This window comes from Emys orbicularis, chromosome 9 (assembly GCF_028017835.1).
Source record: "Emys orbicularis isolate rEmyOrb1 chromosome 9, rEmyOrb1.hap1, whole genome shotgun sequence".
Classification (NCBI taxonomy): domain Eukaryota; kingdom Metazoa; phylum Chordata; order Testudines; family Emydidae; genus Emys; species Emys orbicularis.
Window position 1 is genome coordinate 90,303,230 of NC_088691.1, and position 26,786 is coordinate 90,330,015.

General features: G+C 39.9%; 1 protein-coding gene across 4 annotated transcripts in view; it reads right to left on the bottom strand.

Annotated features, from left to right (window-relative positions):
- Nucleotides 1–26,199, bottom strand: part of MECOM (MDS1 and EVI1 complex locus) — a 255,278-nt gene extending 229,079 nt beyond the window's left edge. For all 4 annotated transcript variants that reach the window (XM_065410570.1, XM_065410569.1, XM_065410568.1 and 1 more), the window contains exon 1: nt 25,870–26,199. In XM_065410570.1, coding sequence (XP_065266642.1) covers nt 25,870–26,160 — 291 coding nt within the window. In that variant the 5' untranslated portion in view covers nt 26,161–26,199. The remainder of the gene's footprint in view (nt 1–25,869) is intronic.
- Between the last annotated feature and the right edge of the window lie 587 nt (nt 26,200–26,786).

Genomic DNA, 26,786 nt, shown 5'->3' on the forward strand with positions numbered 1-26,786 from the left:
CACTCTCTGATAAGAAAATCTCTATACATTTTTTCTTTAAAATAAATGTGGTGTGGAGGACAGAATTAATTTGAATGCTAACCCAAATAATGGCCTAATAAGAATAAACTATTACAGAGTATTTGCATATTACGGTCACAAAACACACTGGTGGCTTTTTGAAGTATTATTTAGAGCAGTATAATGTTTAAATGCTGCTTAGGCAGTTATAATATAGAACTACATAGTTAACACTATGCTTGCTTGTTAACCACTTCTGTGGATTCTTCAGTATGCTTACAACCAAGTTATGATGTCAATTTTTGAAGTTAATAAAACTTTACGTGTCTCCCACATTAATGTGTTTCTTTCACTAGCTCCTCAGATACATTTGGTAACAATCAAGTTCTTATTTTAAGGAGCCCTAAGATAAGGTATCTGTGAGCTCCACACTTAGAGTAATTGATCACATTTGTTTCCTGTACGTAAGTTAGGCTCCTTTCTCTCAATCTTGGCATGTTTCTCATTACCATATGCCTTGTTAGCCTGGTAGAAATGTTCTACTGTGGTGAGTGAAAACAGGACGATACTATTACAAACCACATCTAATCATTGATGGCAGCCCTTCTCTTTCTCTGGAAATTTTACTACCCTTAATGCATTTCTGTGGAGCCCGCCTATAGATCAAGGTATGCACTCCTTTGCTACTCAGGTTCAGGGACATTACCTCTGTGTCCAAAGTTGAATTTTTACAGAGTTGTTCTAATTTATATTATGATTATAAACTCATCAGGCTGACAAAGATGTTAACTATATTATATTCATTTTCTCTGTCCTCTACCATTAGTGTGGAAGTGTTAACTCAGATTCAACCAGCATCTTTTGCCTCCTATGTGAGAGGAGGTTAAGTAACATATTTGCTAGTTACATTTTCACAATGGTAAAAATATTCATATAAAACCATTTTATAGGTATATAATATAGCAAGAGTAACCATTCAACTCCATCATAATAAAAAAGCAAACTTTAGGAATACCATGGGCCTAATTCTGACCTCATTTACACTGGCTTTACATTGGTGCAATTACATTGGGCCAAACTCTGTGCTGGTGTAGAAGCCAGTGAAGCTGTGCCTATTGATATTGTCATGAAATCCAGTGACGTAACGCTGAGTATATACCACTGTAAATAATCTGGCCCCATCACATTCCAGATACAAAATGCAGTATTTTTAATTTAATCCTTCCTTTTCTTTTGTATTCCCGCTTCCCTGTCCCATTGACAACAAAAACAGCAAAACTTAAGCACTGACCAAGAGGACAGACAAATAGCAATCTCCAGCCCTCAGATCAAACTTGTTCTTGTGCATGGACCAGCAGGGAGGATTTTAATAAGGAATTGCTGGCTCTGAGTGAATCATCTAGATAGTGCACACAGTTTCTCTGGGGCCAGAACTTGGAAGGTGAAAATCTTAAAGTTAGATCTTTTAAGGTACAAGCCTGTTGCAAGTGTTACTGATAGGCCACGTAGACAATGGGAACACTTATGCTATCTGACTTAGAGCATTTTCTCTGTATGTAAAAATTGAGTTGAGCCTAATATTATACAGCATTCTCTCTTACCTAGTTGAATATAATATTATTCAGGATTGCCTATCATTTCTCAGTTAAACAGAAAGCAAATACTTCAGTAGGGTGACCCATTGTACACTAAGTGATCGTTAATTGTGTAAATTATAGAAAAAATAATTTGTATTTAGAATATAAAAATATTGTAGCTGTATTGAAAAGGGACCTCACTAAAATAGCGAAAGGCTATGTGGTTATGTCTCTCTTTACATTCATCTTAATCTCATTTCTCGAAAATATGAATTTAATGCAATGTTTGTACAGTTCACTATAATCTACCTAATTTGTTCCCTTATTCTTTCTCAGATGTCTTGCCTCTCAGATCATCTAGAGAACCTCACACATTGTCAACCTATCATAGGTAAAAGCTTTTGAAGATCTACTACTCTTCTCCTGGTCTAATAAGGTCAGTGACCTTTCAAGCTCTACTATTTCCTTTCCTATCATTAGCCTGAAGAATGCATCAGCTACCTCCCAATTTTCTTCTTCTCTTCAATGTCCCACCTCTTCCATTGGATATAGTCTAATTAGGAACTTAATTTCCTTTTCTCTGATGGAATTTTTGATAATGGAGGGATTCCATTCACCCCTGAATCACATAACATTACTATGATTTCCTGCTTAGTGGGGTTCTCGCATATGTTAATTATTCTTTGCGGTGGCTACTCTGTCACAAAAATATAATGGACTAAATGCTCCCCCTTTCTGCAGAAAAACTCATGGGAGAGAAAAAAGCACTCCCAGAACTCTGCAAGGTTCACCTCAAATGGGAAGGGGACTGCAGACAAGTGGAAGGGGCAGCAGGCATGGCATTCATACGCTGTAAAGCCCAAATTGCTGGGAAATCTGCGCTGAAGCAGTTCCTCTGTGCTCTTCCCTAGGGACCTATTCCAAAATTTAGTGAATTGATTGGTAGTCTTCCCATTGACAGACCCCAGCAGAAAAGCAGTTCAGTCAGAAGTTATGTTGCCATTTGTCCTCCTGCCACACGTTCATTCTGTGACTCCTTTGAGTGGATTCAGAGAGAGCAGAATAGAAGTCAATGTTATTCCAAGCAACACTAATTTCTCTGGTATTTACCAGTGGAAAATGGAATGGGTTCAGGGGAAGTTTGCCACATCAAGTGTCTGCTCCCCTTCTGCAGAGTGCACTCCTCCCCTGTCTGGCAACTCCCTTTGACTTGCTGTAGAGGAGATTCTGTGGACTCTGTGGGAATATGCCACAGACATGTTGCTCCCCCACTTCTATAAGCAGCACCCAGACTCAGGGAGTATCTGAATTAGTTCAATCACTTTTATGCAACAAAGCAGGGGTTTGGGGGAAGAGGGCTCAATATCTGCTTTCTAACTTTGGAATCATGTAAAAGAAATCAATGAAAATTTAAATGTAAAAAGTGCCTGATTCTGCATGTGCAGTTATCCATGTATGCATGTGCAGTACATTTTGTGGGCAAAATTTAGTGATTAAAAAAATTAGTCCATAATGTACAAAACTGTTTTAACAACATTAAGTGTTGCTATACTGCTGCATTTCATGGGAGGTGAAGTTAACCCCTTACTGTGTTGCTATGTCAGTTTTAAGGTACATGGAGATCTTTTGGAATGGAAAGCACAATGTAAAAACAACATATTGTGTGAGTTGTGTTAATACACTCAGCGTTGTACAAAACAAGTCATTCAAGTTATTACCTAGGAATGAACTTATCCCTGGTCTAACTCTATTAAAGTCACTAGAGTTACACCAGGGATGACTTTGGCCTTGAATCTCAAAAACAGTTTTAAGCTAGTCTTGGTTCACTTGGACCAGAGGAACCATGCTGAAACCGTTTAAAAGCTCTTTTAATCTAAAATAGTTTTAAACCAGGTTTAAAACTGTTGCTTGAATCATGATTCCACTGCAGGTGTAGATACACCAAAGAAAGAAAATTGAGATTGAGAGGAGCCACCAGTGAGCAGTTCAAGGTCTGCAGTAAAGAAAGTGATAGCTGAGCTCTAGTGGGCTAGTAAAGTAAATCTGGGCCTCAGCAAGATGCCTAGAGAGGCAAACCACAACACAGCCAAATGGGTTTATTGTTAAACAGCCAGATGTTAATAACTTCATCAAGAATTTATTCCCTAAACTGTCAAGTGTTACTCTCACGGAGACATATTATGCAAGCAGCAAAAACAGAGAGAATCCCAATTCCTGTTCTTCCCAGATTTCAGTTCCATCACACATACCACAGAACTAAAGTAATTTATGAGTACAAAAAAACTAAATGAGAACTAGAGAGAGGGCCAGGTCCTCCAGAGCAGTGCAACAACATGGAATGCGGCCATGGGATTTTCACCTATGCCAACCCCCATTCCCTGCTGTCAGGAGAGGAGACATGGCCAGGGCTACCTGCCTCCAACCTCCTAGAGTTGCTGGCATCTGGCACAACTTTAAAGCCTAAGGCTGCTTTAACTTATGCCAGGGACAAATGATGCACTCAACAGCCCCCAGATCAGCAGAGTGCTAAGGTGAGATATAAACCCCCTTTGAACCCGTGCTCCCTTGCCCTCTACTCCTCAGACATAGCCAAGAATATGACCCACAGTCTCACTGTGTTAATACCACCATATAAATCAGAGCCTTTCATGCAAAGAGAAAGAGAAAAGATAGTTCTGTGGTGAAGCCACTGGACTGGGACTCAGGACAGCTGGATTCACTTGCTGGCTCTACTACAGACTTCCTGGGTACGTCTACACAGCAGCTGGCAGGTGCTGTTCCCAGCATAGGTACACATAAGTGCACGAGCTATCACCTAAAAATAGCAGTATGGCTGTAGTACTCACGCTAGTCGCCCAAGTATAATCCCACCTGACCCGCTGGGTATATATTTGGGTGACGAGCCTATGCCACCGCAGTCACATTGCTATCTTCATGAGCATAGCTAATGCATGTATGTGTACCCATGTTGGAATTACATCTCCCAGCGGCTGTGTCCACATACCCCTGTGTCATTTAATTTCAGTTCAACCCCTCTGCACTTTCATACTAAATTTATGCTTAATGTGTTATGAAATGTTTGTTTAAAAAGAAATCTGGATACATGCAAAGATTGTTTTATTAAATTCTTTGGGGGTGGTTGTTTTTTGGGAAGGTTTTGGTTGTCTTTTGTTTTAATTATTTTAATTTTATCTTCTAAAAGTCCCAGAGTTCTAGTTCATGTCTGTGAAATTACAGCCTGCAAAATTCAAAGGCAAGGAAGGCCCTAAGGAAAACCTCTAAGTGTCTGTCTGAAACCACTAGTTTTGTTTTAGACTTGTGCACTCCTGGTCTTTAAAGTGGCCACAACTTTATTTTATATTTTTTAAGTATTTTAGTTCCAAATGATTTTCTTACCACCAAATTATAACATCCCCTCTCCCAAAGAGCTGTCGGAATGGAAACGCTTGCTCTATTGACTCTATAATATAGTTGGATATATCCTTATATGTGCCAGTGTTTGTGCAGGGCTTTTCTCCCCCTTAGCTTGGTCTTGAGATTTCAGTTATTCTGCAAACAAGCCCCAAGAGAGACACAATTACACTCCCCTGGAGACTGACCCCTTATAGTGCCCACCTGTAGCCAAACCCAGATAGCATCCCAGTGCAATGAATTAGCACTCTAAGCTGATTAGAGCAGCTCTGCACAACTCTATTTTATTGACACAATGAAGAGAGGACAGAAAAGGGCCTGAAATGAGAAAATCATTTCCATGCTGACTGAATTAAAAGAACAAAAGAGCTCCTTGCAGTTGCAGCATTCAATTTGTCGGAAAAAAAGGAAGCCACTTAATGGATCACAATAGATCTGAGCAGACAGATGAAATTTAAAACTTCAGCATGAGTGTGATTAGCAGCCAAACATATTCTAAATTATTTCCTCCATATGCATAATTTAGCATGATTGTTTAGTTCTGTGTTGTGCAAAAACACTGTGCAAGATGTTATCTTCTAAATGTCTTTGCATTTCACTTTTCAGAATCCCAGAACATTGGTTCATTGTACCGTAATACATTTGGTTATAACATAAATTTAACAAAAACTGATGCCTGCTATGTTTTCCTTTCACTTCCAATTCTAGAAGTGAATTATAGAGTGTACTATATGGAAAAGAATAATATAAGATCACCTTATTCAAAAGGAGACTTAAATTGATTATAAATTATGTTCATTATTCTGTATTGTTTAATAGAAAATGAACATTCTGTGACTCCGTGTGCTGGTGAAATGTATTAGTTTGTGCCACTATAAACAGCCCTCTCATTAAATTTAGGTTTAAGCTAACAGAAATAAGACAAAGAATACAGACTATTAATGGGGTTCCTGTGACTGATATATATAATTACCTGCAAAACAGATATGCAATTTACTTTGAGGGTTTCAGATCAAAAGCCGCTCGTCTGTATCATATTTTCCTAGTCAGTAAATATACCCGTAAAAATAAATCTGTGAAGCAAATGGGAAAGATCAGTATTTTATGCTCCCCACCCCCTAATTATTTAAAAGTCTGAATTTGATACAGTGCTGCTTCAAAACACAAAATCCATTGCAACTGTCAAAATATTCTAGTTTCCTAGTTGTGATTTACATTTTCTAGGAAATTACATATACTTAAAAAAAAAAAAAAAAAAAAAAAGAGTGCCCTGGGCTCAATCCTGCAAGCATTTAGGCACATGAATAATTTGACTTCCATGCATGGTACTATTGACTTCAATGTTTAAGGGTTTGCTGGATGGGATCCTTAATTTGCTACGCAAAATAAAAACCACTGGTGCAATATTTACATATCAACTAAATATTGAAGGCCTAAAATGGCACTGAAGCAAAAGCAAATCATTTTTTTAGTTTCCTTATTAATCTCAGAAAATTCTGAATCTAACTGTCCTGACCTATATATATTTATTTTATCAACATGTTTAAAACAATTTACTTGATTTTTCTCAGTTGGTTTTAACTTTTAAATGCTCACTTGTGCTGTTAAATTGTAGCTTGTCTAAACTAAATGAAGCAATAAATAGTGGAGGAATTACAACTACTTACAAAAGTTTGAAGTGGCATAAGTCTAAGGAGACAGTTAAACTAAGTTGTGGTGGACTTAGTTCATTGCTGTTAACTGCTATTATTAATTCAACTAAGAAAATTCCACAGGAGTAAATACCCAAATCATTCAACTGATGATTGACACAGTCTGACATGTGGCTAACAACCTTGCCATGAATGCTTGAGATGTACTGTGGTTTTGGAAATTGTATTGATACCTATGCAACCTTCAAATATTTTAGATGATTTTACTCTAAAAAAGTTTCACAGGGGTAAGCATCCGAATCGTTCAAAGGATGACAAACCAGAAAGGTTACTGTAGCAGTTGCTATTTTTTTCCATCAACTGAGCTAAGAGTTTTATGTATAAAAGCATGTATAAAGCTTTGGGATACTTTAACAAAATCAACGTAGTGTAACTTTGCTGACAGCTTGTCACATTTCACTGACTGTCTGTCTGGGATACTGTGATAACATCTGCATTCACTCAGTACGAGAGCTTAGCATAAGACAAAAAAGTAGGCCCTGCCACATAATGTTCCATCATTCTGTCAGTTTTGACATGTCATCTGAATTTTTTGAATCACTAAACACTTTTGGGACTCTGGTCCTTATTATCTTTCCTTAGTTTCTACACTCACTCTGCAACGCTGAAAAATGTAAAATCTGCAAACAAGGTAGTGGACGGCCCAGGCTTTTTGTCGTCTAATCCTTAGGCCCTCATTCATGCTCACTGTTAATCTCTTAAGACATTATAAAACTGTTAGACAAAGAAATGTGAATACCTCTGCTTCTCTCCAGAATGGGAGGAAACCAAGGAAAATCTGGATCATGCTAAGCTTTTCTTTTCACCACAAAAATGGTAACTTAAACCTGTTGCATCAAATTATTTATAATTCCCAACACTAAAGCAAATGGCTTTTTTCTCTCTCTCTCTGAAGAACAGGCATTGGCAATATCACAGGAGGAGGAATGCAACCGCAGTTTTTTTCAAAACACATCAAATGTGCCTGTTACATGTAAAAAGTACAGCAAAGCCCATCAGAATACTGGCAAATTGGTTCTTCATCTCCCCGCTGTTTAATGTTTGACATGGCATGGCATATAGTTTTTAACAGTCTTGTCATGAGTGGCTTGAGATGTACTTTAAAGAATTTCTTTTGCTACATAAGGAACCAGGGCTGGATAAATCCAGGTTTCATGGATCCTAGTTTAAGGCTCGCAGGGGGCCCATGGATCACAAAGTTTGGATCCAGGCGTTTGTGGAAAAAGGGTACTGGGATCCGCTATGGACAGCAGGGTGAACTTTGTCAAGGCAGGGTGCCAGACGTGCCACAAGTCCGTTTGCAGGAGGAGGGCTTTCATTTGTTGGAGGCTTTTTGGCTGGATTTGATCTGGGCCCCATTTAGTCTTAATCCATCTCTGTTTGGAACCTTCAGCTATTTTAGATCATCATTTCACTCTTCTTAACTCCCTTTACTGTGGGGAACATTAGCCTGTGTACGATGGTTAGTCAAGCAGCTATTCTAAACCTATTCAGACATAATTCAAGCCCACTAAAAAATTGCACCAGAAATAATATTGTTGCAAGATTTTAATCAGTAAAACTGGTCTGAAAACCAGGGGGTGGTAGGTTTTGTTTGGTTGGTTGGTTGGTTGGTTTTTTGCCTTTGTAATCATGAAAAGGGAATCATTGTAAAGGATGTTGGGTGCAGGTAGCAGACAAAATGTCTCAATAAAGTAGCACAAGCATCTACATTCTACAAACTTTAGTCGAATTTTACTGCTCATTTCTGCTCAGCTGTCATATTTTCTTTCACATAACAGGAAAGTAACAGACAAATCAGTAACATGAGATTTCTAACTAATCGGTTTAGCAAATACACTACAGCATGCAATAGAACTCTTTGAAATTAAATGCTAGGAAAGTAAAACATAAGCTAATCATTAATTTGAAGCAACACAATAAGGGCTTGTCCACACACAGCATTGCAGCAGTTTAACTCAAGGTGCAATTTTAAACTGGCTTAGTTAAACTGGTATAAAAGGTGGTGGGGAGTTATTACCCAGTCAGTTCCTCTGGTCCAAGTGAACCAAGACTAGCTTAAAACTGTTTTTGAGATTCAAGGCCAAAGTCATCCCTGGTGTAACTCTAGTGACTTTAATAGAGTTAGACCAGGGATAAGTTCATTCCTAGGTAATAACTCCCCACCACCTTTTATACCAGTTTAACTAAGCCAGTTTAAAATTGCACCTTGAGTTAAACTGCTGCAATGCTGTGTGTGTCAGGTTATACCAAGTTTATTTTGCTTTAGCTTAAGTTGATTAGGAACAGATTTAAGACAAATCACAATAAGCCACTCTCAAACCGAAAGAATAGTATAGACAGGGTTTGAACCAGTTCAACTAAAACAATTTAATTAAAATGGTACTGGGTTGTGTGTATACAAGGCTATAATAAAAGGGTTTCTGTTTCTTGCTACTACATCTCTTTTTCTGAACATTTGTGAAATTGACACAGCTAATAACACTTAATAAAGGTTCTATTTGTTATTTTAGAAGAGTGTGTGTGTGTGTGTGTATATATAATCAGCAATTCTCTTACCTCCACGCGATGGGGCATATTATGCCACTGATTTTTAAGCAGAACTCCTAATTGAAATCAAACAGGGAGCATATAATGGCACATTTTGATTTTAAATTGTTGGCATGATATGGGGTGCAGGGGGTGTTGAAGAGTTTCAAAATTTTTACTAAGCTGTGATATTTCAGTAGGTATCATTTGCCTTGGATTTAGGACTTGGTGCCTAATCTCAGGCACTTAAAGTCAATATTTAAGAACCTAAATAAGCAGTCTGCCTTGGATGACTCTAGTGTACCAGCAGCTCCCCTGAAATCAATAGGATTACTCTTTTGAGTAAGTGCTACTCAATGTGAGTAGGGGCAGAAGAATCAGGTCCTCGGTTTTTATTCAGTTCTCACCAAGGCAAAATTCCCAGTGGAATTCAACATCAGTGGAAAGGGAGCAATTGACTTTGGTGTCAATTTGCCTGAGTAAGAGCTGCACAAAAACGGAGACAACTTTGATCCAAAGTCTTGTTCCGTAAAAAAAACCCTAATAATTAAATTCAAAAAATTATTTGAGAAAAATACACTTTTAAAAGTAAATAATGGGGCCAAATTCTGCAAGATGCTGAGTACCCCCAGCTCTCAATGACTTTAAGTAGGGCATTCCAGACAGAGGAAGGAATATGGAAGGCAGCAGAGGCAAGACTGGGCCATATAAGAAAGTGGTGAGACAGGAAGTTTGGGTGGTGTGAAGGAAGCAAGAAGGGGAGTTGGAAACGATGAGATCAGAGAAACAGGCAGGAGCAGAGGCTTGAGGAGCAGGACTGGGAGCTTGAAACATGAAGTGGATGAGAAGAACCCAGTGGCAGGATTTTCAGAAGAAAGGAACCTCTTCTGTAGGCAAGGAAGCTGCCTTTTTCAGTAGCAAACTGTAGAGGAGTGAAGTGAAGATTGGGGAACCCAGAGATGAGAGGGCTGCAGCAGTCAGGAACAAGATGAGCTTAAGTGAGGGTTATGGTAACAGGAATGGAGATGACATATTTTAAGAAAGTTATACAGGAGGAAACCACAAGTTTTCTCAACAGACTGAAAGCAGTGTGTCAAAACTGACACCAAGGTTTCAAGGGTAGGCAACCTGGAGAATGGTGGCGCTACCTAGAGTACTGGAGGAGGAGGAGGAAGAGGAGAGATCATGTGGAAAGGGGAAAATGAGGAGTCTGGTGTTTGCCATGTTTTGTGTGATTTGGTGGTGGGGCATACAGGCTGAGATGCATTAGGAAGGATCTGAAACAGGGAAGCACAACAGCCCCCCACACAGGACATTGAGAAACAAAACAAAACCATTTTTCAAATTAAAAAAGAAAAGGCTGGAAGGAAAAAAGATCGTGATTAAAATCTCATCCTTGAACAGATGTGCCTTTCTCTGTGTCCAAATTGTAAACCACAGATCCCAACTCAACTAAGAAAATGAGCCTCTCAGCATAGTCCTACTAAGAGATTCATCTATAGGCACAGGCTTGTGTATGAAACAGGAAAAATACTTCAGGCAACTTGCCAAGGGAACCAGTCACATTACTTTTTTTTTTTTTTTTTTTTTGAAGGAGCTTTCTGGAGATACAAACACCTGCCCCTACAAATATTGTGAGTGCAGTTAAGGTGGCTGCTGAAAAATTTGCCCTAATTACCATATTTAGTCAACACATTTATAACCACTTTTGCTGAATCTGTCACAAACTACAGCCTTCATCCACCACCAAAGATGTACTCACATTTTTGCATAAAATCATCATTGCCGCTATAATTTTAAAATTTCCATTGTGACTCCTCAGCTCTAAAAGACGGACATCAGACAAAGATATGATCACCTCAAATCTCATGAAAAACATAATATGGCTGAATCTCCAAAATGGAAAATCTGGGGGCAAAGGGGTACTTTCTCATCCCATCACACAGGCAACTCCCTGAACATCATACTGATGGAAATGTCCAACATGCCAGATCTGAGAAGTGCTGGGGTGTTATTAATAGCAAATTGGATATGCAAAGAAATATTAATTTAAAATAAAATCTGAGATAAATTATTAGCCATATTCTTTGAACGAGCAGATTTACTACACCAATATGCAATCAAGGAAATATTATAGTTAAAAATGTTGGCCTGCAATGAAAACCCCAGCTACATAACAGGAGTTTGATATAACATGTCACAGTTCATGAAAAGAAAAGGCAAATCTTCACGTTTCATGCAGATTGCCAGTACCACTTCGTCAAGTTAAGACTAAGAACAACACTTAGGGAAACCCCCTGTATAAAAGAGCCCCTTTTTGCTGCAGGCTTCACCTGATAAAACGTTACGTCCTTAGTTTTTCTTTTTGTGGGATCCTTGCATCTTTCCATGCAAAATGCTATGGCTGCACTTTAAATGCAAGGCTATTTAACATTTGTATTTTTTCCAAATTAATGCTTATTGTATGCGCTGAATTTAATTAAATCACATAAAAATATTCTTGATTATGACAACCCAGGTCTTCACTCCTATGTATGCCACCTACTGTTCAACTAGGAAACATTACAGCTGTCACATCAATAAAACTTCATATTAATATTCTCTCGGGTGGAAATACTCTGTTAGCCAACTATTTTTTTCCATTCTTTACTTCCAGATACGTATGTTTTTGGAACATTCTGAAAAACAGAGCTTATTCTCCAGACCCTAAAAAGCAGGGGATTTTTTAAAGTTTAGTGAAATCTTTATTGCACAAATGCCTAAATTTGAGTAGTTCTGTTACAGTGTATGCTGACTTGAATGATAAATGTCAGCCTTGTCTCCTCTGAATTGCATGTGTTCATGTTGGTTATATTTTACCATATACTGACTGCACAAGAGAACTCTTCATTTGCTTCTGTTTAATGATGATATTTCTCTTTCTCCCAGCATACATTCGCCATCTCTTCTGTGCTTGTTGGGCCATCAAGGCACACCTTTGTTTCATTTAATATGCAATTTTCACCTCTGACCCAAGAAACTAGTCTTAGGCTTCCTGAACTTTATTGCCTGTTAATAGACTGCTGGCTCTCTTTTCTGTTGTAATAGAAATGGTGGAAAGATATTTAATTGAAAAAGACTCACAAAGCTAGAGTATGAAAGGCAAAGTCAGATTGTTTAAAAAAAATAATCCAGAAATAATATGTTTGAGAAGCTTTTGATATTCTTTACAAGTTTGTGCCCCTTTATACAAATAAGAAAGACATCACAGATTTAATTATCTACCTAAGGAACAATAGCATAATACTCTGAATGGTGCTAAATGATTGATCTGGTAATTCATCTTCTGCTTACAACTATCTATGCATTTTGCTTCTTTCTAGTCATCAGCATGATGACATTAGCAACAATGTCACAGAGCAGTCTTGGGCTTTCATAAAACACATACAGATGCTCTTTCCTGACCACTATTTAGTGACACGTGGTTATAATTTTGTCTGTATTTCTTTCTCATAGATTACTATTAGCTACATCTGTTCAATTAAAATAAAAAGCATGACACAGCTAGAGTCCAGTGGCCTTATATCAAAGGTAGCCTTTTAATGAAATAGAGAGATTTAATTTTTAACTGCTCTGATGAGTGAAAAATAGCTTTTTTTCCCTCCGGAAGTTGTCTGTTTTGTGAATAGTTAGGAAAGGACATTATTATAGCATAAGGGTATTTCTGTACATAAAAAGGCATTATTAAAAATGATTTACTGCCCTGTGTTATGAAACTTATAGGAAAAGTGTGATAATATATTAAACTTGTTTACTATGGACTTCATATAATTTTTGAATAATACTGCTTTTTCTTTTGACAAGTGCAATAAACTCAGCTGGTATAGACATACGTTGATTATCCCAAGTCAACTGTGCTGCTTAAAGAAACATGCCCAAACAATCAGCTTTTGACAACTGCATCTCCTGTTATTTACAATAGCCATCACAGTAATAACTCACCATTTCTATATTAATAAGGCAGTGAAATTTATTATGATGGTATTGAAAAGTTATTAAGTACTGCATCCCAAGTGACAAAGTACCACAGTACTGTCACTATCCAAAAGCAGTTGCCCATCCATCACCAAGCTTTCCAGATGGTCCTGCATCTTTATCGCTCCCAGGTTGGTGACATCACCTGTTCACCCACTCAAAATTGATGATGAAAGCAAACAGATCTATCTTACTTACATTTACCAAATCAATTTAATTTTACAGGCCGAGGCTTAGTGACATATTGACTGTTTTCCTTAATGGCATCTACTGTACTTAATGCAAGGAACTCATCTTTGAATACTGGCTTGCATAATGTGTCAGTTCATAATAAATTTTTTTGTAACATATTTACTTAAGGGGAAGAATTATGATTGCTTGTCAGTTCCTTTATTAAATGTAATGATCATTCTCTTTGTTTGTTTTTTTCCTCCTGATTCTATCTTCCTAAACAGCCAAACTAATTGTGTCTTGTTGTCTTTTAAGGGGACATCTGACTCGGTCTTAAGGCAACTTTTCATCCAGTGTCGGGAATATGACAAATTAATTCCAATCTCTGGAGTACTTTGTCCTTACTTGGGCAAAATGCCACTGAAGTCAATTTACCTCAGTACTGTACATGTAGATGACCTGACTCATGGGAGAACTTATAAAATTGAAGATAAAGATACTTTAGGATTCCTCTTCTTCTTCCCAATTTTTCTGCGTAGAGGGTTAACAGTGGGATTTGATCTGAGGACAGGCAGTCAGGCCACAAGTCCCGTTTAGTTCCCACAGTTCCACTGTAGTCCCCTCAGGAGTCAATACAGCCTCAGAACTCAACAACTGGGGGGAAGGTACACATCTCCCTGGTCCTATCTCCTCTGTGTATGGATGCATAGTCCCACGCAGAGGCCTTCACAGGTGCAGAGAAGTAAAGGACAGCACCAATGGGTGGATGACCTCATGTTCCAATTGGGCAAGGACATATCAGAGCATGTCTATTCATTTCGATATGAAGAGGTGGGGAGAAATGATTGGTCCCTGAGTAAGAATCTTAGGGTATGTCTACACAGCTACTAGACACCCGCAGATGGCGGATGCCAGCTGACTCAGGCTCACAGGGTTCAGGCTGTGAGACTGTTTCATTGCTGTGTAGGTTCCAGGCTCAGGCTGGAGCCTGAGCCCTGGGATCCTCCTACCTCACAGGGTCCTAGAGCCTGGGCTCCAGCCCAGGCCCAGAAGTCTACATGGCAAAGACACAGCCCCACAGCCCAAGTCCCACAAGCCCGAGTCAGCTGTCACGGGCCAGCTGTGGGGTCTAATTGATGTGTAGACATACCCTTAGTATTTAACCCATTGAAGTCAAAGGTGAAGGTTGTCTTCCCATTTACAAACCTAGAAGACTGGGTTAGTTTCTATGGCAATATGTTATTTAAAAAAAAAACATTCTTAGAGTAATTTTCATATTAAAGCTGTGGGCCAAATTCTGTAATCCTTAGTTCTTACTCCATTCAAGTCCATGAGTAGATAAAGCACTGCTGCATTTGGTGCAATTACACCAATAGAGATCAGGGGCTCATCCTCCACTGATCTGTAAAACCATGCCATGGAACTTTTTTTGTTCATGTTAATTGTACCATCAATTAATGGTAGATGATAGAAGACAACAATATTGTGCTACTTCCCATTTTCTACACACTACTCCACCTAGATCAAATGGGCCAAAAGATTTCTTCTGAAGATACTTTTTATTTGCAAAGTAAATCCAATTAGAACTGAATTATTTATGGCATGCCATTCCACATATGTATATATCAGAGGGGTAGCCGTGTTAGTCTGGATCTGTAAAAGCAGCAAAGAGTCCTGTGGCACCTTATAGACTAACAGACGTATTGGAGCATGAGCTTTCGTGGGTGAATATGGCGTGACATGCATCCGACGAAGTGGGTATTCACCCACGAAAGCTCATGCTCCAATACGTCTGTTAGTCTATAAGGTGCCACAGGACTCTTTGCTGCTTTTACATATGTATATAGGCATTTATGTTATGCTTACCACTGTACAATTTGAGAACCTTATGCTCTTTTATCTATGTCCACATGATGTAGCCTCTACACAGAGAGAAGTCAGGGTATCTAATGCTGGCAGTCATGCTTCTTCCAACACTCTTGATGCATGTAAATGGCATCATGTTTTAGAATGACGTTTTGCTTATGAAGAACTTATCTAAGGGTTTTCTACAGCACCAAGTACAATTAGTCACATCCTCACCACAGGCATGGATGCACAGAAAAGAAGGATTTAGACTGGCAGCATTGCCAAAAATAGAATCAACCACTTTTTTTCAGGCAACCACTCCTTTGTGTCAGTATCTTCTATCACAAGCCCCCTCCCACTTAATCAAAGCACTCAACGTGTACTATGGACTTGAGCCTCGAAGGTGCTGAGCAATCTGGTCCTAAATTTAGCAAAGCAGTTAAGCACGCGCTTAACTTTAACCATGTGAGTAATCCTCTTCATGGTAAACCGCTGCTTAAATGCCAGAGCACTCAACATCTTGCAGGATTGAGCTCTAAATGAGACAAACAACTATCTAAATAATGGAGAAAGGAAAACAAATCACTGGCACCTGTGGCTGCCCAAAATATGCTGTCTGCTCCTAAGCACCAAAGGATCGAACCGAGGAGCTGTCATCTGAGAGAGAGGAATAGGCCCTATACACCATTCTGGTGGGCAGAGCCTATCCCCTTACCAAAGTGGTAACAACTTTTTTAAACAATAGGATCACCCATAGTCTGCTTCCTAATTTCCCCAAATGACAACATGGAAAAGAATACGTAAGTCCTAATATCAGTGAGACCAACAGGGGATGCTGCACTTCACACTCACCTCAGGTGGCCAATATGGAGCTGCTCTATGTAACAGTTATATAAAACAGGATCAGGATTTGACTTTAAGGCCTGGTCTACACTAACCCCCCAATTCGAACTAAGGTACGCAACTTCAGCTACGTGAATAACGTAGCTGAAGTTCGAAGTACCTTAGTTCGAACTTACCTCGGTCCAGACGCGGCAGGCAGGCTCCCCCGTCGACTCCACGGTACTCCTCTCGCCGAGCAGGAGTACCGCAGTCGACGGCGCGCACTTCCGGGTTCGACTTATCTCGTCCAGACAAGACACAATAAGTCGAACCCAGAAGTTCGATTTCCAGCCGCCGAACTAGCGGCTGGGTATAGACGTACCCTAAGTTAGTGTGGTGCTCAGGAAAAGCACCAGATAGACAACAATGGAAAACTAAAAGTCAAGCAGAGTGCAGAAAGGAGCAGTGCAAGATTCCCCACATACCCCATAATATCAGCCCTGTTTCTGGAGGACAATATCCAGAAATAAGAGAAGCTTTGTATCTTTTTTTTCTATTGTAATGGACTTATAGGGCCATATTCTACTGGTGTAACAATGAAGTAACTTCAGTGGAGTTACTACAGGATTTACACCAGTGTGAGGTCGGACTTTGATTCATAGAAACTGGACCGAGACTATTAGCTCAATTCACATCAACCACCAAAAAATTGTCAGCTGACAATGATAGTCAACCGCCACCAACCTCAGCCAGATTTGATCATGTGACCTAGAAATGACTGTCCCTGTATCTAATTGCCAAACCCTGGAGCCGTTCAGTTCCCCAAAATGTGTAATATTTTTAATTTTGCAGAAGTAATGGAAATACCATAGTCACACACAAATCACCTTTTCAGGTGATGTTTAAAAATTTGCCAACTGCCTTATATAACGATATACACTGTTTGTCGGGAATAGCATGGTAGGAGTTTTAAGGAGTACTGGTCGCATACCTTTTGATTATACAGTAAAGCATGTTGTAGGGAAGAGGAAGGAGAAGTGCTGCTGCTTTGGTCTCTTTGGCCAAGATTTCCAAAAGTAGGAGACCAAAGTTAGGCTCCTAAGTAAGACTTTGGGTGCTGAGGACTTTAGAAAAGCTGGGCAAATATTTAGGTGTTGAAATATGGATTAATAAAACAACTTTATACTCTGATTTTGAAAATCTAGACTCTTATGATTTGTTACTCCTATAGTATTGTGTTTTAAAGATAAGGGTGCCCAGAGTGTTGGATGGTCCTACACATGGAGTTTCTTGTAGACCAAACTCCAAATAAATAAATATGGAGTTTAAGTCAAACAGGACAAAACTAGAAAGTTTTAAAATGACCACTCTATAATGTCTGGCCCTAAGACTTTTTTCAATTGTTTAAGAAGGCAATTCATGACAATAAATATTCTGAGATATCTAATCTGTCAGTCTCAAAGTTCTTTTGTAAATTAAAAATATTTTTCACACCATTGGTTAATGCTGTACATAACTGTAACTAATCCCCTCTCAACATTTTATACAAAATTTCATGATTCTCATATCTCTCACTGGATCCTCTTCCAATCCAGACAGCATAAACTTTGTTTACATTTTGTAATGTCACATTCTTATATCAGATTCAATACTGTTTAAATATATCTTTATGAAATCTCTTCAGACTCCAAGCCAATCACATTTGTCTCTAGGCCTCAATGCCATGAAAGAAGAGTATCTTCTGTTTTCTAAAGTCCTAAACTATTTTTTTATCTTCTGTAACGAGTTTGATTTATTAGACTTTACTGCTCCTGTTTCTACCTTCCTAGAATAGAAATCAAGTTTTAGGATAAACAGCATCTAAAACCATTGTAGATAAATTATGTTCCCATGAACATGAATTTAACTAACTATACCAGTCAGCTATCTGAACTGAATGTTCAACATGCTGTAGAAGATTCTTGTGGTAGACATGTACATTTGTTTTAGTGAACTATTTAGAGGTTCATTTTATAGTGCTCTCCAAGTTGTTTTTCCTAGCAGGGCAGGAACCATGATGAAATTGCTAAATTTGTGTTTCCTTGCTTGTTTTTGTTTAAAAAAAAAAGTACTGACAGCCCTTAAAGGCTTGTTTTCTTTGTTGATTAAGAAGCAGTCAATTTTCCCTTTTTAAACAATCACTGAGCTACAGCTACTTGGCCCCAACAGACAACTGGGCTGCTGGCGAATACTAAAACCACAGTGACAAACTGCAAAAAAGCTTGACCTTTACCCTTGTCCAGTGACCCCTTGTTCGATTTGTACTTTAGCTAACCAATACCTGATTAGATAATGCTCAGCGCTAAACCCACAAAATGAGATAAAATTCTAATTTATGGCTTTTCATTTAAACTGGTGTACAGCACTCTAATCATGACCAAAGCACTACTACATCACTACAAATTCTTTTTGTCCCACAGCACATTGTATAGCTCGAATATATAAATGGACACAATGGATATGATTTCGCATGATTTGCAGAGGCAAAACACTGTATTGACATCAGTGGGGAATTTTGCTAGCTGGAGCACTGTAGGAACAGGCCCCATTAAATTCCTTGTGTGCTGCATAGGCAATAGCAAATGTTTTTCACATCAGCGAGCTATCTGCAAACCTACTATGGCAGTTCCTCCAGTATTCACTCCCCTGCACACCTCCACCAGCTAGTCCTAGTGATAATCAGAGATGGACTCAAGATACAAAATTTGGATCTAAGGGCTTGTCTATACTTACGCGCTGGTTCGGCGGCAGGCAATCAAACTTCTGGGTTCGATTTATCGCGTCTTGTCTGGACGCGATAAATCGAACCCAGAAGTGCTCGCCGTCGACTCCAGTAATCCTGCTCGGCGCGAGGAGTACGCGGAGTCGACGGGGGAGCCTGCCTGCTGCGTCTGGACCGCGGTAAGTTCGAACTAAGGTATGTCGACTTCAGCTACTTCAGTTATTCACGTAGCTGAAGTTGCGTACCTTAGTTCGAATTGGGGGGTTAGTGTAGACCAGGCCTAAGTTACAAATGCTCCAAGGTTCAGAGGTGCTATGACTCTGCATATTATTAAAGATAGCAGCCCTCTCCAAAATGTGGAACCAGATCCAACTTTAGATTTCAACCTATGTCCCCATTCCAACGTGTATGAGTTTCTAGTTCAAGGTCATCTCACCTATCAGTAATAAACAGTTGCAAAGAAGAAGCACATCTTGGAGATTTTTAAGTCAAAATGTGCACTGCTATATCCCCATAACTTCATACAATACCAAGAACAGTGTTCAGAGTTTGTCCAAGAAATACTAACTCTTTTTTTCTCTTGACAAAAGATTCCTCCTTAATTCTTCATATACATTAGAAAAAAGGTGTTTATTATTATAACATGATCATATTGTTTCACCTTAACCTCAAAAGAAGCCAAGTTTATGAAGGGAAAGAATAATTTATCAAGAACAGTTGTTCTTGAAGTAATTGTAAAAGTATCAGTTCCTAAGAACAAAATAGGTACACAGACATTAAGCAATGTGGAAGTCTTGTCATGTATGCATAACTTTCTGCCAGGTTGGAGTTGGCAGCAACAATGGCCATATTCAGTATCTAGGGGTTCCTCTTAACAATACAAACAGAACCGGTTTGAGCCCCCACCCAGTAATCTGGAAACACTTAACTCCACTCCTGGGTGCTTCTAAGAGGCAGTACCTCCACACTCACAAGCATTGAGTCTGTTAATAACAAAAGAGAACGTTTAGTGAAAGGGAACCAAGCATTAATTTGGGAAAACACCACAGTCACATGCAAAGCATATGACCATAAGCAAACCTGACCTCACAGTGCATTGGGTAGTGTCCTTTGCCTCAGTTTCCCACATCGCTCCCTCCTCTCTCTGCTGCACCCCACTCACACTTGGCTGTCCTTGATTAGTGAAGACCCAGAGTTCAGAGATGCATTCACGGGGTTCACCTTCCACCCCAGGAAGGTAGAGGCGTCAAGCAATGCCTCTACTGCTGCCTCTGCAACTGGCTCACCACTGGCTGCTGTCTCTCTGCTGCTGTTAGTGCCGCTGCTTGCTACTCCTGCGATATCACATTCTGAGGTTCCACCACTTAACCCCAGCTCCTAGTGACTTCAGCAGGTAGTGGGGAACTGCACAGCCAGTGTAGTGTTCTCTGTATTCTCTGTACTCACACAGGGTCTTAGGCTTAGCTCCTAGACCAGCTCAGCAGTGATGTCAGCTCTAGGAATCACCAACCACAAACAAGGACTCTCAATTGGGCCTAATCAGCTCTGTCATGAAGGTAGGTCAAACAGTGTCTAGGACTCTTTAGGCACAGTCCACACCACCAGGTAAGAACACCTGCCTCCACCCACTCTCATCTCCACTGGGATTTGGCATCCCTGCCCTCTGCTTAGCAAGTGAGGTTCACTTTAGGGTGACCCCCTCAGAAGCAGAGTTCTGCTCCCCTTTACTCAGACAATAAGGATAACAACATTTCATTACCCCGCATTCAAATACTAGAGTGATTTGTAACCCAAAGCAGCCAAAACTGATTGTTGTAGCAAAGCAGCTCCATCTGCTGCACACCTAGGCACAGTCGCCGTGTCTATACAAACGCAGCTTGGACATGGTGAAACATCATTTTTAGCCTATGAAGCCAATGATCACATATTCACAGCACTTATAACTGGGCTTCCTCCAGCGAAAAGAGTAGTAGTAACAATCATACGCAACCATCCTGCAATAGCAAAAGGATGATACTCCATTTTCCCTTGATCCCACACAACATGCCCTTTCTTACTTCTCCATTCCACACTGACTATCCAAATGTTTTATAATCAAAAAGAAAGAAGAAATCAATGATGGCAGCAGCAAGATCAATGCACTACACAGCACAAGTTCCTTGGGAATCATCGTGGGGTAGCAGATAAAAATATCCACTTTCTGTAAAGTGACTAAAATCTGCAATTATCCTGCACAATCATCAGGCTCAACCTTGCTCCCACTGAAAACAAAGACAAAACTACCACTTGACTTAAATGAGAGCAGGATTGAGCTCAATACACCTATCCACTAAGTAATACACACTACAATACCTGATCGGATGGGAGAACTACAGAGGAGATGGCTAATCTGAGGAGCATCCATGCATATGAAGAAATTCATTGAAAATATGTGTATGGAGACCTCCTAAATTGAGGAAGCAATCCAGCTAGGGAGGACTGCAGTAGCAGCACAAGGAGAGGAGGACAGGGCTCCTTCACAGGGAGGAAGCTGGCTGCTGGTTACTACTTTGACAGGGTAACAAGCCTTGTGGATGGAGGGAAGCAGTAGATGTGATATATCTCAAATTTAGTATGTTTTTTGAAACGGTCTCATATGACCTTCTCAGAAACAAACTGGAGAAATATAGCCTAGAGGAACCTACTATAAGATGGGTGCACAACTGGTTGGAAAAGCATACTCAGAGAGTAGTTAACCATGGTTCTCAATCAAGCTGGAAGGGCATATTGAGTGAGATCCTGCAGGGATCTGTCCTGGGTCCAGTTCTAGTCAATAAATGATTTGGATAATGGCATAGAGCAGTGTTTCCCAAACTTGGGACGCCGCTTGTTTAGGGAAAGCCCCATATGTCCCTCGGCCCACGCCGCTTCCAGCAGCTCCCATTGGCCTGGAGCAGCGAACCGCGGCCAGTGGGAGCCGCGATCGGCCGGACCTGCGGACGCGGCAGGTAAACAAACCAGCCCGGCCCGCCAGGGGCTTTCTCTACACAAGTGGCATCCCAAGTTTGGGAAACACTGGCATAGAGAGTACACTTATAAAGTTTGTGAACAATACCTAGCTGGGAGGGGGCTGCAAGTGCTTTGGAGGATTGAATTAGAATTCAAAATGATCTTGACTGGAGAAATGGTCTGAAGTAAATAGGATGAAATTCAATAAGGACAAATGCAAAGTACTACACTTAGAAAGGAATAATCCATTACACGAATACAAAATGACTGCCTAGGAAGGAGTACTGCAGAAAAGGATCTGGGGGTTATAGTGGATCACAAACTAAATATGAGTTAACAGCATAATACTGTTGCAGAAAAAGCAAATATAATTCTAGAATGCATTAGCAGGAGTGTTATAAGCAAGACACGGGAAATAATTCTTCCACTCTACTCAGCACCGATAACGCTTCAACTGGAGTATTGTATCCAGCTCTGGGCACCATACTTCGAGAAAGATGTCAACAAATTGGAGAAAGTCCAGAGGACAGCAACAAAAATGATTAAAGGTCTAGAAAACATGACCTATGAGGAAAGATTGACAACACTGGGTTTGTTTAGTCTGGAAAAGAGAAGACTGAGGGGGGACATGATAACAATCTTCAAGTATGTAAAAGGTTGTTAGAAAGAGGAGGGTGATAAATTGTTCTCCTTAACCACTGAGGACAGGACAAGAAGTAATGGGCTTAAATTGTAGCAGGAGAGATTTAGGTTAGCCATTAGGAAAAACTTCCTAACTGTAAGGGCAGTTAAGCTCTGGAACAAATTCCCTAGGGAGGTTGTGGAATCTCTGTCATTAGAGGTTTTTAAGAACAGGTTAGACAAACACCTGTCAGGAATGGTCTAGATAATACTTAGTCCTACCTCAGTCAGGGGACTGGACTAGATGACTTATCAAGGTCTCTTCCAGGTCTACATTTCTATGATTCTACTTCAGAAGGGTGTCCAATTAGCTAGGTGACAAGAAAAGTCTACATTCAAACGGTTGTCGTTAGATATAACCAAATTGCACTTTTCTCCCCATTCTCCCTGCTCTGTGTCACTGTCCTCCCTTTGTCACTCTCTACAATGTCTGTCTCCCTCTTACACTAGCAACATGCTTTCTATGGCTCCCAACATAAAGATGTCAGAAGCCAAGATACACCTGCTGTCTTGACCCTGACAAGGCTGTGATGTCACTACTGAAAGACTATTTTTTTCTGTGTTTGAAGTCAATGAGAGTGATACCAGTGTCTTCCACAGAAGTGAGTTGGGCCCACTAATTAAAGTATGGAGGGCCTAGTGTTAGTCTTCCAGCAATGAGCTTAATTTGACCATTTAACATGCCAGTAACCGATCTGGATACACATTTACACCAGAGCAAACACAGGTTTATCCAGAATGAAAAAATAAGTTAGACTGATGCACACTCTCTGCAAGCCTGTTTTCTTTTGTTTGCATTTGGTATTAACTAAGCTTTAGAAAAAACCCTCTCAAAACTCAAAACAAAAATGGCAATTTTTCCTATTGGAGTGAGTAATACAGATGCGCTATTAGTCTAGATTTTGAGTATCCTGGATTTGTTTGGTTTATTTTATAAACTGTAAAGTTACCAATTGCCAGGTTTTTTCCCCTCAATGTGTAATAAATACCCTTATTTTACTGGCTGGAAGAGATACGGTATTCTGTTGTTCACCTGCTTCTAGCCTCCTCTATGATTGCAAAGCATGTGTAGGTGGATGATCAATTTCCAATTTATTGCTAATTTTACGTGGGTTTCACTGAATACCTTTGAACTGTTTAGATTTGATTGGGAAAACTAAAGAACACTTTTTTTTTCAAGCTTTCCCAAATAAATACTCCTGTTCAAGTGTGTTGAAGGAGAGTCCTAGCTTCAGAATGATTCACCTTTGGAGCTTCCAATTTCTTCTTCTTCTTAGTTGTTCTGACAAAAAGGTTTTAAAATTTAAAATAACCGGAGGCAGTAAAAACTAGAGTATACATGCCTATATTTAAAGGTAAAACCAAAACGCCACATCCTTAACTGGTGTCAATCAGCAACAGTGTGTCCTTCACTAAAATCAGAAGCAGCCTCTTGAGTTCATGGAGCTGTGCTGCTTTACATCACTTGAGGATCTGGTCCAAAATGTATTTGTTTTGACTTGTGTTCAACTCACATTTAAGATGGTGTGACAGCCATTTTTTTTAAACTCCCATTATCAATACATGCTTCATTGTAGTGTGGCTATTAGACAGCTTTTATGACTTCCTGGTGCCTTGTGCAAAGAATAAAGATTTCTCACCAGTAACTACATTGCATCAGGGGCTGTTAATTTTATAGAGTTCTGCCAAGTCTATAATTTCTCTTGACACTTTTCTGTCATATTGTCACAGGTCTCACACGTGTTTAAACAACTGGATGGAAAGTTTGCAAAGAACTCACTGAATATTTATTGACGGTTAAAAGCAAACCAAACATTTATGATCCACCATGTGTTTTGAGGGTTATACTCCAAAGTACAATTTCATTTATTTGATCTCTGGGTAAGTAAAACTCCCAGTTCATCAAAGGTCCATCATATTCCTGAGAGCAATGCAAACGAAGCATTTCTCCCCCACTTATCAAAAAGTCTGTCATCCCAATGAAAAACAAAAATGGAAAATGGGGATTGTCCTGTATTTTTACTTCACCTCTTTCAAACTATGAATAAAAAAGTTCATGCAAGAATGACTTTTATGTCACATCAGACCAATGCTGAGAAAAACACCAGATTTTTTTAAGTCTAGAATTTTTATCTGAGCTATAAAAACACAGAATGTGTAGTGTTGGATCAGTTGATTGGCCCAGTTAGTCTGAATACTGCCTCCAGGTAATCACACATAATGCTTTGGATCTAAGCAGAATAAAAAACATAACACACCTAGACAATTGTGCAATGTTGTACTTCGCAAAGGAGAGGTGCCGGGAGCGGGGACGGATTCCCTTCCGATTGCTCAAAGGGATCAGATTCAGAGGAGAAAGTTATTAAGGGCCAGCTTGTGACTGGTCATTAAAAGTACGTCTACACTGCAACTAGACACCGATGGCTGGCCCATTCCAGCTGACTTGGGTTCACGACTTGAACTAAGGGGCTGTTAACTGTGGTGTAGACATTCAGGCGGGGCTCCAGCCAAGCCTGAACATCTACCCTAAGAGGGCACACAATGGGTGGGGAGGGCACATGGAGCCATGAACAGAGCCCCTCATACTTCCCAGAGTGCAAGGGCTAACTATCCCAAAAGGAGAAGAAAGGAGCTAGAGCCATGGCGCTGCCACCCATAAAACCAAGCAGTGCTGATCAGTCATAGGGAGGAGCACACACTGCCCTCCTTCAGGCTGTGGAGCTATGTTGCATCCTGTAAGGCCTCCATGAGGCGCGATGCCACCTCTAATGTGGGGCTGTGCTTATGAGGCTCAGGACCCAATCCTACTCCCATCGAAATTAATGGTAAAGAGCCCATTGACTTCAATGGAAGTAGAATCAAGACCTTAGGCTTCCAACTCTGAAAACCATCATGTCTTGCAGCTGTAATTTACCAAATAATGATGCCTCTAAGGCCATTCTAAATCAGTGATTCTGGTGGCTAAAAGAAACTTCCAAATTTTTTAAAACGAGTGCCATAATTTCATCTGCAGACCTCTCTCCTAGTCCCATGTTATATTTCAGAGCTTCATGAAAACAAACCGTAATTGCCACATAAAAGTTCAGATAAGTGACTGCCTCCTCTTCCTACCACAGAAGAGAGACAGGATTTGATGTTTACATGTGAAGAATGGTGGTGATTCCCTGCATGTTTTTATATGTGCATGTATACTTTTATTTTCTTCCATAAAATGTCAAAAGACTCAATCTAGCAGTTCTTATGCATGCAAAATAACCATTGACTTCAACATCATATCCTCTTACTCTACAAATGCATCTGAGTTTGTAAACTTTAATGACAGTTTAACAAAACAAAAGAATTCAAAGTTTCTTACCTCCCAACCATAACTGGGATCTTTCAGATTTGACTGCTGCTCTCCCACATATGGCCCAAATTTTTCACCTACTTCAATCTTCCTTTTGGTCCATATTCCTAATCCTGCTCCCGGAACATTTGACTCTCGGAGCTCAAACTCTGAAGGAATGGGAATGTTATCGGGAATGTATATGGGAGCCTTGTAAGGAGACCCCTCCTTTGGTGTGAATGCTTCGCTGGATGTTGCTGGAGAAGATGGCTCTTGGACACTGAGAGACAGTTTACTAGCCTCTCCGTCAGCCTCTGACATTTCCTCCAAAGGAACTTCAGGGAAGCTTTCATATAAACATTCATCACCTGCAAATGAATCCAAATGTTAGGGACTGTACTAGCCAAATGTGCTGAAGGGTTTTGTACTTTAAACCCTTTTAACTTGTACATTAAGCAGAAAAGGCAGTTTGCTGGTTCTACGGCACCTTCATCAATCGCTAATACTGCAGTAGAGCTTCATCCTGAGAGGTGCTGAGCAACCTCTCTGTTGTGGAACTGTGAATGTTCAGCACCTCTCAGAACCAGACCAGAGGGCTCTTACCATCCAAAGTAGTTTGCACACTTGTACACAAGCACTGTCAGCAGTGACTGAATTACATACACATGTATATAATAAGCAAACCCAGTTGCCCAATATGGTCTGCATATAGCACTTTAAACAATTTCCTCTTTGAAATTACTATTGAAAACCTGCGATTACAAATCACAAACGAAATCCCAGCCAAACGAAAATTGGGAAGGCTTTACTGGACTTTCTTTCACTAAGGGGACAATGGCTCAGATTCAATCTAAATTATGGGGGGGGAAATGTGGTGGCCTCAGATTAGTCTTTAGAAGGGAAGCAGCCCACCACGCAACTGCTGGCCAGATCCTCAGCTGATGTAA